General features: G+C 46.6%; 1 protein-coding gene across 1 annotated transcript in view; it reads right to left on the bottom strand.

The window, feature by feature from the left end:
- The window catches only part of FAM184B (family with sequence similarity 184, member B), a 146711-nt gene that overhangs the window by 48476 nt on the left and 84677 nt on the right, over positions 1–13558 (bottom strand). Inside the window, exons 4-7 of the mRNA XM_006872494.1 lie at positions 13234–13373; positions 12087–12293; positions 9384–9494; positions 7164–7262 (exon numbers count right to left, since the gene is read on the bottom strand). Of these exons, the coding sequence (XP_006872556.1) occupies positions 7164–7262; positions 9384–9494; positions 12087–12293; positions 13234–13373 (557 nt within the window). The remainder of the gene's footprint in view (positions 1–7163; positions 7263–9383; positions 9495–12086; positions 12294–13233; positions 13374–13558) is intronic.

Raw genomic sequence — 13558 nt, forward strand, 5'->3', positions numbered from 1 at the left:
GAAATGGCTTTCTGGAAACCAGTGACTGAAACTATGCTGAATCTGAAAGAGACAAAAAGACCGGACATGAAAGATAGGACAAAAGGTTCAATGAGGTTCCAGCTAACTTGGGTGGGGACAGTCACACCCAGATTTGGCATCCCTCCTCTGAGAAAATTCCATTCTCAGTAGCTGCTATTATTAATATCGCTTCTGACTCACTGAAGTGCTTTGGCAGGACAGCTAGAGCACCAAGTCTTGAACAAACTTGAAGGTTTATAGCCTCCAATCCTGCAAAGACTTTACTGTGGCAGTGGACACTCATCTCACACGCCGTTCTGGTGTCCTTGTTCCCGCCAGCAGGTACGGCACCAGATTGTCCGAGCTGTTCGACTCCTCTGCATGCCCTCTGCTTCCTGTATCGTCTTGTGTTGCTGCAGATACAACTGTGCTGCAGTATGTTGCTTACATATCTATCTCGGCTGGCCTGGGAACACCTCCAGGACTCTGTACCTCCAGGACCCAGGCCAAGTCTCAACTCAGTTGGCTGGCATATATGCCTGGCCTGCAAAATGAGGGCTGAATTAAAGTATCCATTTTCTCTGATGAGACTGGCAAAGTTGTAACGTTTTGTGTTGCCAACATTCAATGTATTGGCAAAGTTGTGGGGAAATGGATTCTTCCATCAGGCAGCTTGGTGGGAATGGGCACTGGAAGGCACTTGGTGGGAAAGCAACTTGGCAACATCTATCAGAGTCCTAAATCCTGGTGTGGTGCTGTAGGATAAACACTGGATTGCAAGGTCAGTTTGAACTGCAAGGTCAGCGGTTCAAACCCACCGGTCATATATGTGAAAGGGCGTATCTCCCATGTAAAGCACACCCACATGTGCTGAAGGCTGTTTCAGATGCTGAAGACACTTTTACTCATTCAGTCCTCACAAAATCCCTCTGAGGCAGGTGGGACCTTCACTCCTGTTTTACAGACAAGGAAGCTGAAGCAGAGAGGTTAACTAGTTTGTCCAAGATTATCTTAGTCGGTAAAAGCCCATGTGTCTGCTGCAGCAATGAGCTCGCTGAACTCTATACGGCTTTATACTCCTTCTGGAAGACACCCCCAATGAGAGAGACTAACACAGTGGTATAGGCTCAAATACAACAACAATTGTGAATACGGCACAGGACCGGGCAGTGTTTTGTTTTGTTGTGCAAAGGGTCGCTACAAGTCAGCCCTAACTCCACAGCACCGAACAACAACGCAGCCAGTAGGAGGAGCAGCCATTGTGTATTTATTCTGCCACTCTCCCAGGACTTGTCCCTCCTGATAACATGTCCAAAGTCTGAGAGGCGCAACGGCTGCAACTTCTATTGGCTATCCAGCGGAGTATTAGCTATAATAGCAGAAAAAAGAAAGAAACAAACAGCTTAAATATTCATCAAAAGAAAGACTACACAATGGTTGTCCATACAAGGGAGAACTAGGCAGTTTTGTGGACTCCTGGTGTGACGCTTTAGGATCAGCACTAGACCGCAAGGTCGATTTGAACTGCAAAGTCTGTGGTTCAAACTCACCAGCCACTCCTCGGAAATCTTATACAGGGTCACTATGAGTCAGAAATGATTCAGTGGAAATTAACAACAACAACAGGTCTGTTGTTGTTTGAACATAAATGAAAAGGATATGAAAGTGTAGCGATATGTTAAAATCCCTCTCCGAACTATACAAATTTAAGTTAAGAAAGAAGACTGTGGGAGCATGTGCCATCATTTGTGGGAAAAAACACATCCATGATTATGCCTCTCTGTATACAGAGCCCACCCCCATCTGCCAGTGTGCACATGGGACAGATCATGTGCTGCTATGATTATGGAAGCTCCGCCTCCCAGGGTGGACAGGTCTCAGTGCAGCTTCTAGATAAAAACAGTCTAGGAGAAAGGCCGGATGTTCTACTTAGGGAAATTAGCCAATGAAATCCCTGCAGCTCACAGCAGAGTGTTTTCCAGTAGTGTGTTGGGAGATGAGCCCCCAAGGTTGGATTTTGTTGATATTAGGTGCTGTTGAGTCAGTTCCAACTCAGAGCATCCCTGTGCATAACAGAATGAAACACTGCCGCTCCTGTACCGTTTTCACAATGGTCATGCTTGAACCCACTGCTGCTGCCTCTGTGTGAGGTTTATATACATATAGGTTTATATACCTTTTGAATTCTGTTGGGGGTCTTCCTCTTTTCAGCTGACCCTCCACTTTAGCAAGCAAGGTGTCCCTCTCCCAGGACTGGTCCTTCCTGATAACATGTTTAAAGTATGAGAATAAATATACAATGGCTGCAACAATGGACTTGAGAATACTAACAATTGTGAAGGTGGCGACACTTCATTCTACTGTGCACAGGGTCACTGCAGGTCAGAGCCAACTCGGCAGCAACTAACAGTAACATATGTGGACTAGCTCTGAGTGGATCTACAAGAAGAGGCATAAAACCAATAGTTGTCTGTGGATAAGGAGCTGGGGAGGAATTAGAGGACCCTTTTCACTGTATAGGTTTATTTGTTGTTATTATGCATCATAGAGTTGATTCACATAGCGAACCTGTATGAGGTATATATAGGGCATCGAAGGAGCGGCTTGTGGGTTTGAACTGCCAACCTTGTGGTTAGCAGTCCAGTGCTTATCCAATAGCACCACACCAGGACTACGTATAGACTTATATGCCTTTTGAATTCTTTATCATGTATATGGATTTCCTATATTAAGAGAAATTTAATTTAAATGAATCAACATTTTCAATGTGTATAATATTTGCCTAGTTGTATAAAACACAGCACCGGGTGTTTAATGTGATTACAAAATGTGCACATTGTTTTAAAACTACTTGTGAATGCAGCTCTCTGCCCGCTGCGTCAGCTCAGCGGCTGACCCATCCCTGGTATTCCGGAAGGACTGTGCAATGAATGAATCGCTGGAATTCGCAGTCTTCAAAGTTCCTCATACAACTCTAGAGTCTGCACTTGTCTCTAAAAACCGAGCCTGGTGAGGAAGAGTGTTCTGAAGCAGGAAGGTGTCGGATGAGGGTTAAGTTTAATGGTGGTTCATCCCCTGGGTTCTCTGTGCTGTGAATTTCTGTAGGACCTCCACTTTTAGCTATAGCGGTGGCTCTCAACTGGGGGCAATGTTTGGCTCCCAGAAGTCTTAGTCATTGTCTGGAGACACTCTCGGTTGTCACAATGGTGAGGAGATGCCATTAGCAACAGGTGGGTAGAGGCTTAACATCCTACAAAGACATTCCCCAAAAAGAATTGTTGTTGTTAAGTGCCATCAAGTTGGCTCGACATTGTTGTTGTTGTTGTCAGGTGCCATCGAGTCAGAACTGACTCATAACGACCCCATGCACAGCAGAACGAAACAATGTCCGATCCTGGGCCAACCTCACTACCGCTGCCACACTTGACACCATCAGTGATGCCACCTTGCTGATCCATCTCGTTGGGGGTCTTCCTCTTTTTCTCTGACCCTCCATCTTACCCAGCATGACAGCCTTCTCCAGCGACTGTTCTCTCCGGACAATATGTCCAAAGTAGGAGAGACGAAGCTTAGCCTTCCTGGCCTCCAAGGAGCACTGTGGCTGCACTTCTTCCAAAACTGATCTATTGGTTCTTTTGGCAGTCCATGGCACTTTCAGTATTCTCCTCCAACACCACAACTCAAAGGCATCCGACTCATAGGGACCTTGTTTAGAGTTTCCAAGAGCGGCTGGTGGATTTGGACTGCTGACCTTGTGGTTAGTGTAGTTAGCAGTCCCATGCTTATCCTATAATGCCATTGTTGTTGTTGTTAAGTGCCGTCGAGTTGGTTCCGACCCATAGTGACCCTGTACAGGGTTTCCGAGGGTGTAAATCTTTACGGGAGTAGAAAGCCTCATCTTTCTCCCGCGGAGCAGCTGGTAGTTTCGAACCACTGACCTTAAGGTTCACAGCCCTATTCGTAACCACCAGAGCCCATACAAAGAATTATTCAGCCCAAATTGTCCATAATGCCATGGTTAAGACGCCCTGAGGTGAAGCAATGAGTGAACGCCACTGTGGTTCTCTCTGATAAGCCCTATTCAGCAGACCTGGAACTTCTGTGTGTATGTGTCTCCTCAGAAACCTACGATCGGCCAGGCAGCCTTCCTGAGCTGCCTCATTTATTTATTCTCTGGGGCATCAAGCTTATTTTCATCTCATTACTGAGGGTCCCAACCAGTTCCACTCGGCTTCCTGCCACAGTCTCTTTGAGAAGGTGAGAGCCGCTCAGAGATTTGAGGAACCATCTATCAGGGAAATCCTGCAGATGCTGGTGAAGAGTCCAGCTGTCCCTGAAGCCAGGAGTTCATCCGGAAGAGTGCTAGATCACGGGGCAGGCTCTTGAGAGAGAGAAGGAGAAGGGCAACATGTGTGTTTCTCAGGCAGGAATCTGGGAAAGGATGGGATGGTGCGGCGAGGAAGAAGCTAGCCTGACAGTGAAGACAGCCCAGCATCAGGCATCAAGGGGCCTATCCTCCAGGCTGACTCAGGGCAGCTGGGGCGGCTCGAGGAGTCTCCCGCTTCGCTTTGGGGTGTTAGAGGAGGAGACATGGGGGGCTCTGGCTGCCTCCAGGATCTCCAGACCCAGCGGGGGCCTCCTTTATATTGGAGATAACTGGGAATGTGATGGAGTCCCACATGTTTAATTTGCTCAGCTGATAACCAAAAGGTTGGAAGTTCTCGACCATGCAAAGGTATCTTGAAAGAAAGCCTGGTGAAAACCCTCCTGAGTGTGGGTCTACTCTGACACATGGAGTCGTCAGTGTGTTGCTGTTAGGTCCCAGCCAGTTGGTTCAAACTCACAGCAACCGTATGTCCAATAGAAGGAAACACTGCCCAGTCCTCCTGTGTTTGGGCCCATTGGTGCAGCCTTGTTAATCCTTCTTGTTGGGGATCTTCTGCCATAAGTCAGAATCAGTTTGACAACAACTAGTTTTATTCAGGGAGTCCAGGTGTGGCACTGTAGGATATGCACTGGACTACTAACTGCTAAGGAGCTCTGGTAGCGTAGTGGTTACGAATCGGGCTGTGAGCCGCAAGGTCAGCAGTTCGAAACTACCAGTGGTTCCGCAGGAGAAAGATGAGGCGATCTGCTCCTGTAAAGATTTACAGCCTTGGAAACCCTGTACAGGGTCGCTATGAGTCGGAACCGACTCCACGGCACTTAACAACAACAACAACAACTAACTGCTAGGTTGGTGGCAGTTCAAACCCATCACCTGCTCCTTGGAAGCCCTATACAAGATTGGCATGAAGCTGAATGATTTTTCAGATGGAAACAGAACTCTATAAATGGCCAGCACCTATACAAACTTCCATTAGCATTTAAATCCAGGCTTAATAGCCTGGTCAATGTGTGGGTATGGACAGGCGATGTCAGTAGACAGCACCTGGAAGGGAAGACGGCCTTGAGAGACACAGCTGTACTTCCTGAGGTCACTCAGGCACACGGGAAGTGGTGAGATTCAGCCTCAGATCCAGTGTTCTCTCACGGCGGACTGGAAATTTGAGGTGGCATAGAAATGACTGTGGGTTATGGTGGCGCCCACTGTAAAGACTAAGAAGGAAGCTAGAATCAAGGGGTCTTCAAGACAGGGCACTCTAATCCAGATTGTTATGGTTCATGCCATTGAGTGGCATCTGATTGGTGAGAACTTTATGCATAACAGAACAAAATGTTGCCCGGCCTCCATCAGCCTATCCAGGTGTCATATGCTCAAGTCCAGTGTTGCAGTTAATGTGCCAACATGTCACCAAGAGTCGCCAAGTCCTCCTGGACCCTCTGCTTCACCAAGCAAGATTTCCTCTGTCAGTGGACCCCTCCAGAGAATGGGACCACAGCAAGCAAGTTGGACAACATTCTCTAGTGACCCATCACGTTTTCAGGGGCTAATTTTCATGGTGGGTTGAATATACTTAGGAGCCTTGGTGGTATAGTAGGGTATGAGCTGGGCTGCTAGCCACAAGGTCAGCCATTCATATCTACTCCACAGGAGAAAGATGAGGCTTTCTGCTCCCATAAACTTTTATAGCCTTGGAAACCCTATACAGGTTCACTATGAGTCGGAACCAACCACACCACCATTGAATATACCAGAGATTTCCAGATGAACAAACAAATCTGTCTTGGAAGAAGTATAACCAGAATGTTCCTTACAAGCCAGGACGACGAGACTTGGTCTTGTGTATTTTGGACATGCCATCAGAATGGCCTAGTCCCTGAAGAAGGACAGTAAGTTTGGTAAAGTAGAGAGTCAGAGAAAAAGAGGAAGACCCCCCAACGAGATGGACTGGCACAGTGGCTACAAAAATGGGCTCAAGCATAGCAATGATTGTAAGGAGGACGCAGGACCAGGCAGGGTTTTGTACTGTTGGACCTGGGGTCACTGTGAGTTGGAATTGACTCAGCGGCACCTGACAACAGCAACACTAATTTTTGGCAGTAGATCACCAGACCTTTCTTCCTAGTCTGCCGTAGTCTGGAAGTTCTGCTGAAATGTGTCTGCCACACGTGACCCTGCTGGTATGTGAAATACCGGTGGGGTAGCTTCCAATGTCACAGCAGCACACAAATCACCACCATATGACAAACTGACAAGTTGTACAATAAACTGTTGTCAGACATGAGCTACAAGACAACGATTAGTGTCTGACATCATTCATACACTGGACATGGACAGAGTGGTCTCCTTTGTGCCAGTCAGTGAGACAAACAGGCATTAGTTTCTGCCTCTTAGGGCAGCCTCTTTTGGAAGGGCTAGCGCGAGAGTAAATGTGAGCACAGATGTGGACAACAGGTGGCCAGGGGCGCTTGTGACTGCAGCAGGCCTGGCTGGACAGAGCGGCCCCCTTCCCTGCCAGGCAGGCTGCTCTCAACCAGGGCCAGAGACTCACACAAGTCTGGGCTTTCTCAAACCACGTGGCTCATGACTCAGAATTCTCTTTTCTTTGTGGTTTTTGCAAATGGATTTTGTGGCGATTTTTTCTTCAGGCGTGTTGTCAAGTGCTGAGGTGGGGAAAGGAAAGAGCCCATTAATGTCCGCATGTGTCACTGCAGACGCCGAAGTGCTGGAAGGGAGGAGAGAACTATACTTCATTAAATCAGCAAAAACCAGAGTTTACCTGGGTCTCCAAAATGCTGTCATCAGCTTCCTGGGGCCTCTCCTCAGCTTTTTGGGGACGGACCTTATTTTGTTGGATAAATTCTTCCAACCTTAAAACCTAAGCAAAAAAAAAGAAATGTTAGGCAAGGAGAAGTCTTAGCTCATGATGTACTCATTAACTTCAGGATTAAATTGAATTCTGATCAGTCAGTTCTGGGGAGCACGTACCACTAGACAAATTCCAAAGATGTTTCTAGAAATGCCAGTTCTAATTGGCTGGTTGCTTAGTCTTTCCAAAAAAGATGAGCCCAACAGATTTATAGAGCCCCTAAGTTGCGCACTACATGCTCAACCACTAGCGGAAAGACTGTCAGTTCAAACCCACTCAAAGGCACCTCGGAAGATACACTGGCAATCTGCTTCCAAAGGGCACAGCCTTGAAAAGCCCACGGAACAGTTCTACTCTGCACACATGGGGGCGCCTTGAGTCAGGATGGACTTCAACAGCAATTAACAACAGCAACACATTTACAGTGGTGCTGCAGAATAATGCGCTGGACCGCAGGGTGGGTTTCAACTACCAGGTCAGCGGTTCAAACCCACCAGGCTCTCCTTGGAAACCCTAGACGTGGTCGCTGTGAGTCAGAACTCACTTGAAGACACTTAACAGCAACATATTTTACAAAATCAGTTACATACTAACAAAGGGGGCTTCCAAAAGTTTGTACAAGAATGGAATTAAAAGGGAATCGAATTCTCCCACTTTGGAAATTTTCGGAAACCCCTTCATCTCGTCCCTAGTTAATCTTTCCAGTTGCTGTTGTCCATTTGATCATATATTTTGTTGTTAAGTGCCGTTGAGTTGGTTCCAACCCATAGCAATCCTGAACAGGGTTTCCAAGGCTGTAAATCTTTACGGGAGCAGAAAGCCTCATCTTTCCCCCACCGAGCAGCTGGTAGTTTTGAACTGCTGACCTTGCAGTTAGCAGCCCGATTCGTAACCACTACACTACCAGAGCTCCTTATAGGCAGTTCTTAAAGAGCACAAGGCTCAAGGCACACATCCTTTACTAGTTAAGCTAAACTATTGTTCAGTTTTAAGAAGACTCCAGGGGATAGTTTTGGCTAATGGTTTGAAGATGAGGTTAGGGTAATAGTTTCAGCAGTTCATTCAGCCTCCATAGTTCCAGAACATTTAGTTAGGTTGTTGTTAGATGCTGTCGAGTCAGTTCCATCACATAGCAACCCTAGACATGATGGAACAAAACACCGTCTGGCCGTGCGCCGTCCTTACTATCCTTATTACTCGAGCCCATTGCTGCCGCCACTGTGCCATTCCATGTCATTGGGGGGTCTTCCTCTTTTTCACTGACCCTCCACTTTACCAACAAGCATTATCTTCTTCTCCAGGGACTGGGCCCTTCTGATAATATGCCCCAAATCTGAGAGGAAACATCTTGCCATCCTGACTTCTAAGGTGCCTGCTGGTTCTACGTCGTCCAACACAGACTGCTTTGTTCTTTTAGCAGTCCATGGTACTTTTAATATCCTTCTCCAACACCTTAACTCAAATGCATCAATTCTTCTACCATCTTCCTTATTCACTGTCCAGCATGTGTGTTTACTGAAAATACCATGGTTCGGATCAGGTGCACTATAGTCCTCAAACTGGATGTCTAGAGTCCATGAGAATTTAAAATTCTGTTCTACATTTGCCCCTATTTGGTGAGAATTCCTTGATAGAAACTTTGAACACAGTGTTCAGTAGTTGCAGCCAGACACCATCCAGTTGTTTAGTCACATGACCAAGGAGACAATGGTTCACGGAGGCAGTTAGCCACACATCCCATATCCTCCTCCTATCCCTATTCTCTCGTCCTTCTTAGTTTAAAAGTGTCACGAAAACCTGTTCAGCATCATAGCAACTACATAAGCCTCCACTGACAAATGCGCAATGGCCAGACATGAGTGCGTTGGCAGGGAATCGAACTCAGGTCTCCTGCATGATAGGGGAGAATGCTACCACAGAACCACCGCCTCATCATCTTTGTGGAAGCCTCTATAAGTCAGACTTCTCTGTTGGTTTCAACTAAGTCCGTTCCTCAGAGACAACCTTTTGGCAGGACTGAATATCCTAGTCTTTCTTCCCAGGATGCTGCATATCTGGAGGTTAGGACTGTGTCCCGAGGTTTCGGGCCCGCACCATCACTCCCAAGCGCTGCATGAACCCAGGACTTACATCTAGCAGAGAATTTTGTAGCTTCACCTTTAGGGCTGCTTTCTCGTCTTGTAGCTGCTTTATGTCATTTTCTGATTTCTTCTTCACCTCCTCCAATTGTGCCTCTACTTCCTAGATGAAGATGGGAAGAATTAACCACACGAGACAGGAAGACAAGCAGGGAGCCTTATTTACTGACACCCTGCCATATTTCCAAAGGAGTTCAAAGTAGCTTACAAGAGTCATAAATACTGTAAGAACACAGACATGATAAATACATGAAAAGGCAAAAAGAAAGCAAATGCAAAATTCACACCATTAGGCCTGATATGTTGGAGTCCTGGTGTAGCACTATAATCAAAGCACTAGCCTGCAAGGTTGATTTGAGTTGGCGGTTCAAGTCCACCAGCCGCTTTTTGGAAACCTTATAGAGGGTTGCTACGGGTCGGAGCTGACTCAACAGCACTTCACACCAACAAGTCTGATGTGTATTGGGCAAATCTGCTACAAAAGACTTCTTTAAAGTTTTCCATTAGCAAAGGTGTTGCTGGATGATTAAGATGTGCCAAACCCAGCCATGGTGTTTTCAATGGGTTCATATGCACAGGAAAGCTGAAATAAGAAAACGTAAGACTAGACAATTGATGCTTTAAGTTGTGGTGACGACAAAGAATAGTGAATATACCATGGGCAGTCCACAGAATGAACACATCTCTTAGAAGAAGGAATACAACCAGAGAGCTCCTCCAAGACAAGGATGGAGAAAATCCGTTCTGCCCAACTGCATTAAATAAATATTGCACCTATGTTCGCTATAAAGTTGATTTACTCTTCGTTCTCTTCCTAAAACACTCACGTGTGAGTATGGTGTTTGCTTCCCCACCAAACATAAGAAATGAGGCTTTGCATTCCTTCTCAGCAGAAAACTGTCCCTTGTGGTTGGGGGTGAAGATCGTACACACCGTTGAGAATCTTCTGACACTGGTATTGTTGTTGTTAAGTGCCATCGAGTCGGTTCCGACTCATAGCGACCCTGTATAGGATTTCCAAGGAGCGGCTGGTGGGCTTCAACCATGCATGGTAAGAGCAGTAAAATGTTCATCCTATAGCCACACCAGGACTCCAGAACACTGGCATGTTGTGGTTCTTGTTAAGTGCCATCGAGTCAGTTCCGACTCACAGTGACACTGTTTAGGGTTTCCAAGGAGTGGCTGGTGAGTTTGAACCGCCGACCTTGTGGTACAAACCGACCTTACGGTTCAGTGTTTCATCCTACAGCACCACACCAGGACCCTGGCATACCACTGATTAATTCCCGGCATTTATGCCTGAGGAAGCCATGGCTCAGTGGTAGAACTCTTCCTTTGCTGTGGGAGACCCAGGTTTATCCCTAGTCACTGAAGTTCCTGTACAACCCTCACCCATGTGTCCTGTTCAGGTTATTTCTCTCTGTGATGTGGAGTCAGTTCGATTTCCCTAAATCCTGGTGTGGTGCTGCAGGATAAGCACTGACCACAAGGATGGTTTGAATCCCAAGGTCGATGGATCAAACTCACCTGCCACTCCACGGAAACCCTGTATAGTGTCTCTATCTGTCAGAACTGACTCAATGGCATTTAACAACAACTACAACATGGAGTCCTGATGTGTCACTGTAGGATAAGCACTAGACTGCCAATAGCCAGGTCAACAGTTCAAACCCACCAGCTGCTCCTTGGAAACCCTACACAGGGTCACAATGAGTCAGAAATGACTTGATGGCACACAACAACAAAGAGGTCTCAGAGAAGTCCTGGTGTGGCACTGTAGAATAAGCACTGGACTACTAACTGTAAGGTTGGTGGTTCAAACCCACCAAGGTGCTCCTCAGAAACCCTATACAGGGCTGCTAGGAGGTGGAAATCAAACGAGGTATTGCATTAGGAAAATCAGCTGTACAAGATGTCAACTTGAGTACTAAGGTGCGCCTAACCCAAGCCTTGGTATTTTCAGTAACCTCATATGCATGCAAAAGCTGAACAATGAATAAAGAAGATCGTAGAAGAATTGATGCTTTTGAGTTATGGTATTGGAGGAGAATATTGAAAGTGCCATGGGCTGCCAAAAGAACCAACAGATCTGTGTTGGAAGAAGTGCAGCCAGAGTGCTCCTTGGAGGCCAGGATGGCCAGACTTTTTCTTTCAAACTTCAGTCATATTGTCAGGAGGGACCAGTCGCTGGAGAAGGACATCATGTTTGGTAAGGTGGAGCGTCAGAGAAAAAGAGGAAGACCCCCAGCGAGATGGACTGACAGAGTGACGGCATCAATGGGCTCACGCGTGGCAACAGTTTTGAGGCTGGCTCAGGACCAGGCAGTGTTTCATGCTATTGTGCATAGGGTCACTATGAGTCAGTACTGATTTGATGAAACCCAGCAACAACAACTTCATTGACCAGGTTAAGATGACAAGAGGAAACACAGACAGCATACGAAACAGAGGTTAAAGTGATCCCTCTGCAAACCAAAGGTCACCATGGATTGCTGGAAACCACCAAGAGCTAGGAAGAGGAAAGGGAGGATCTTCCCCAGAGAGGGTACAGCCCTGCTGACACCTTGCTTGCAGACTTCCAACCTCCAGAACCTCAAGACAATAAATCTATGTTGCTTTAAGCCATCCAGTGTGTGGTACTTTGTTACCACATCCCTCGGAAACAAAGACAGTTATCCACCAAAGGGAATCTCACCTTCTGCAATTTCTGTCTTTCAGCTTCCACAGATGACTGGACTGATTTGATTTCCACGGTATGCCTCTTCACCATGTCTTCCAGGCGCTTCACGAGCTGGTCTCTGAGACGTTTCTTCTCCTCCTCTGTCTGATGTTTGATTTTACGAAGGTCTTCTTCATATTTATGCTTCGTATACTCTGTCTCGACACCTGCATCTTTCTTGGTCTATAAAAACAGTAAAAAGACCTTGTAAAACTGCTCTTTTGTGAGAAGCAGGGAATCACCAATTCTCTCGTATACAACATTCCCCCTGTTTTTATACTGATTTTTACAGTATGTATCACAAGGTGCAATAAATTTTATAAGGCCATATATTTGATATTTCGTAGAACTAGACTTTATCCACCACAGGAAAAGAGCTTTTGGGGAAGTGTAGCTGTTGCCGAAGAATCAGATATTCCAGCCCATACTACTGTTGTTTCTAAGAATGCTTTATTTGTTTTCACTGGGAAGATTTAATGGTATCCTAAGATAGAGCTCTGGTAGTGTAGTGGTTACGAATTGGGCTGCAAACCTTAAGGTCAGCAGTTCGAAACTAACAGCTGTTCCGTGGGAGAAAGATGAGGCTTTCTGCTCCGGTACAGGTTTACAGCCTCGGAAACCCTGTATAGGGTTGCTATGAGTCACAATCGACTCGACAGCACTTAACAACAACAACAAAAGCTAGGTTCTAGGGTCTTGGGTGGTGGGAATGGTTAACATGCTCAACTGCTAATTGAAAGGTTGGAGGTTCAAGGCCACTCACAGGTGCCTCAGTAAAACTAAAAAACTGGCCATTTAAAACCTGTGGATCACAATTCTGTGCTGACATCATTGGGGTTGCCAGAGTTGAAGTCAACTTGATGGGAACTGGTTTTAAGCAAGTCTCCCAAGAGCTGACAATAAAGAGTTAGGAGTATTCTGCTGCATTCTCGGTCTTCTATTCCAAAGGCAAGAGATGGCAGGCAACTGGCTGGAACTCGCCTCTCATCCACACACCTGTCGAACGATGGGACCTGCGATGTCTAAGTGGATCCATCCTAGTTGGGGATTGGTCTCTACCCTCAAGGCCATTTCAGCAGAGCCTGCTGTGACTTCTCCTCCCCAGGCCTGGGTCTGACGCTACCTGTGTATCTGCGTTTCCTTTTGGGCCTGGACATTCCTTAGGAAAGTTCTGGTCCTCCTGAGGATGAAGACTCTGAGCTTCTAAGTCATTCACTTCTCCCACCACTTCATTTCCAGAAACGAGTTCAGTCTTCATGTCATCTGCAAGTACAAGTGTCAGCATCATTTGAAAGGTTATTGGTCTCTATCACCTCTCGTTCATGGTCACCTCCCTCCATGGCCCCTCCCTCCATCACCCCTGCTCCATGATCCCCTCCTTCCCTCCATCACCCCTGCTTCATGGCCCCTCCCTCCATCACCCCTGCTCCATGATCCCCTCCCTCCAT

Source organism: Chrysochloris asiatica, unplaced genomic scaffold (genome assembly GCF_000296735.1).
Source record: "Chrysochloris asiatica unplaced genomic scaffold, ChrAsi1.0 scaffold00200, whole genome shotgun sequence".
NCBI classification, from domain to species: Eukaryota; Metazoa; Chordata; class Mammalia; order Afrosoricida; family Chrysochloridae; genus Chrysochloris; species Chrysochloris asiatica.